At 45.0% G+C, this 2,430-nt stretch overlaps 1 protein-coding gene across 1 annotated transcript; it reads left to right on the top strand.

Annotated features, from left to right (window-relative positions):
- Positions 1–418: 418 nt before the first annotated feature.
- On the top strand, positions 419–2,430 carry SWI5 (SWI5 recombination repair homolog (yeast); the record flags this gene model as incomplete). Its single annotated transcript, XM_009079292.1, has 3 exons — positions 419–540; positions 1,835–1,929; positions 2,366–2,430. Coding segments are annotated over 3 exons (282 nt in total), but the record flags the coding sequence as incomplete, so codon positions are not given.

The raw sequence follows: 2,430 nt of genomic DNA, 5'->3' as shown, positions 1-2,430 counted from the left end.
CAGGGCACCGGTGAGTCGCTGAGCCCCGCGCGGTGCCTCCCCCGAGCTCCCTCCGTCCTCTCCCCCCTAACCGCTGCCCCCGAGCACGGCCGGGAGTGCTTGTCCTCCAGGGCGAAGTTGCTCCTTCCCGGAGTTATTGCTGGCTTAGTTCCCTTCCTGGGAGCTTCTAGAAACCAAATTGCCGTTTTTATTTTCACCTTACCCAGTAAATCTCCAAAATGCTATGGGATATGATGTGGGGTAGGTTAACACTACATAGGCTGATTCATATCTCACTTGAGCTCGGGTGGTACTTTTCTCCTTTTCCCTTTTTTCCTGTTTTATTCAGTGGCACACAGGATTGTCCAGTTAGTGCCCCCAGCACTGTAGTGTCTTATCCAGGGCTGGATTCCTGTTAAACATCTTCTCTGCTCTACAGATCCCATCTCCAAGGACCTGCCAACCCAACGGAGCCAGTGAAGAAGCCCTGCAGTGTGAAATTGAAGAGCTGAGAAGGAAAGACCTTGCTCTAGACCGAGAAATTGCACAATTAGTGTCTGAGTATGTCCTTGGCAAGCTCAGTGTTCACTGTAATGCCTCAATTAGTTTTGTTTTCTAAACAGAATATGGTCCAGGAATTGCAGCTCAGAGGTGACCTGGTGTGATGCTGTTGTTGTCATGGTGCAGTGTTGGTGACAGTGTGTTTTGAGTGATGGAACCTTGTTAAAGATGAGGGAATTCTTTCTGGTTTGTTTGGTAAAGGAAAACAAGTTTTGCTAGGAGCTTGCATAAGAGGATTTTAGCTTTACCTCAGGTGCTGCTGAGGTGATTATGTGTTAAGTGGGGATGGATAATTTCAGCCTTCATGGTGCTACAGCATGTGATGCTCCCAGGAGTCCTTGTCCACATGGAGATCATGTGTGACCTAACAAATTTAGTCCCAGATGAAACTAATTCCTCTTTGTTCCATCTTAATCAAACATTCATTTGTTTTATATCTGATATGAGTGGGTTAAGCCTTTGTGCTCAAGAAGCAGAGGGATTTTCCAGGCAAGTGTCCTGTGGAATTCTTTGGCCTTGGCAGATGCCACATACAGGGCAGTGCAGCTGTGTTATTGTGGTTTCCCTATGACACACTGTGGCAGCTGCTTATTAGCAGCTGTTTTGACATTAGATTGCTGCTTGGTTTTTAAAGAGAAAATCTCTGGGTTATTTGTAGTGAAGGAGTATTTTCTCAGTGTAGTGCATGAGATGGAAATGGTAAAACAACAAAGGCTGTTCCAAGGCTTTCTAGTGAAGGGACCAGAGGGAATGGCCTCAAGCTGTGCCAGGGGAGGTTCAGGTTGGACATCAGGACGAATTTCTTCACTGAAAGAGCTGTCAGGCATTGGAATGTGCTGCCCAGGGAGGTGGTTCAAGGAAGAACTGGATGTGGCACTTAGTGCTCTGGTCTAGTTCATATGGTGGTGTTTGGTCGCAGGTTGGACTCAATGATCTTGCAGGTCTTTTTCACCCAAATGATTCTATGATTCTTAATTTTTTTCATATCTACAGATTAGTGATACATACAAATGGAATTCACCAGAGTCTTCTCCTGTTTCTGCCTGATTCTGAGAACTTGGCTGAATTAGCTTTTTGCTAAGTCTTAATGTGGCAAAAATAAACTCAAAATGAGCATCTGCTCATTTGGAGCTTTCATGTGTGTGGCTTATAGCAACTGTACTTGCTGCCTTCAGATTCTGCTTTTGAGGTGCCAGGCTTGGGTATCTCCCACATCCTCACTGTGCTGGGGCAGTGGCAGCAGCAGCCCCAACCTCTCTGTGCCATTTGTGACCTTTCTGGTGTTATTTTACAGAGGCTACAGCCTGGAGGAACTGGAGAAGCACATCTCTCTGCTCCATGAATACAATGAAATCAAAGATGCTGGGCAGATGCTTCTGGGCAAACTGGGTAAGGGGAAAGCTGTTGAAAAACTTCTTAGTGTTTTCATACAGACAGAGAGAAGCTGCTGCACCACAGAGGCAGAGCTGGTGTTACACATTTTTCACTTCTAGGCTTATATTGCTCAATCATTGTGCAAGCACAAATACTTCTGTCATCATTTTCTTGGGGTGTTTTTAGAACATGAGCAATTATTGTCATTTACCAGTATTTCAGTCAGTTATGGATTGCTAAAATTTGATGGGTATTAATTATTTTAGTCAGTTTTGTTGTCATATGCTTGAATAAAAGGTGTTGAGACAAGGAAGAGAGCACAGCTGCAAAACCTTGGGTTGGTTTCTTGGCTATAGGAGGTGCTATGGGATAGTTAAAGGAGGGAAACACAACCTTTCTGCCTCGTCTGACCTGTGTTTAATGAAAGCAATGGTATTTCTTGTTTTCCCAGCTGTTATCCGAGGGGTCACTACAAAACAGCTCTACCCTGAATACGACCTGGAGCTCAGTGACTAG

The sequence above is a fragment of the Acanthisitta chloris genome, unplaced genomic scaffold (genome assembly GCF_000695815.1).
Source record: "Acanthisitta chloris isolate BGI_N310 unplaced genomic scaffold, ASM69581v1 scaffold45590, whole genome shotgun sequence".
NCBI lineage: Eukaryota > Metazoa > Chordata > Aves > Passeriformes > Acanthisittidae > Acanthisitta > Acanthisitta chloris.
This window is presented reverse-complemented; position numbering and strand designations above follow the sequence as displayed.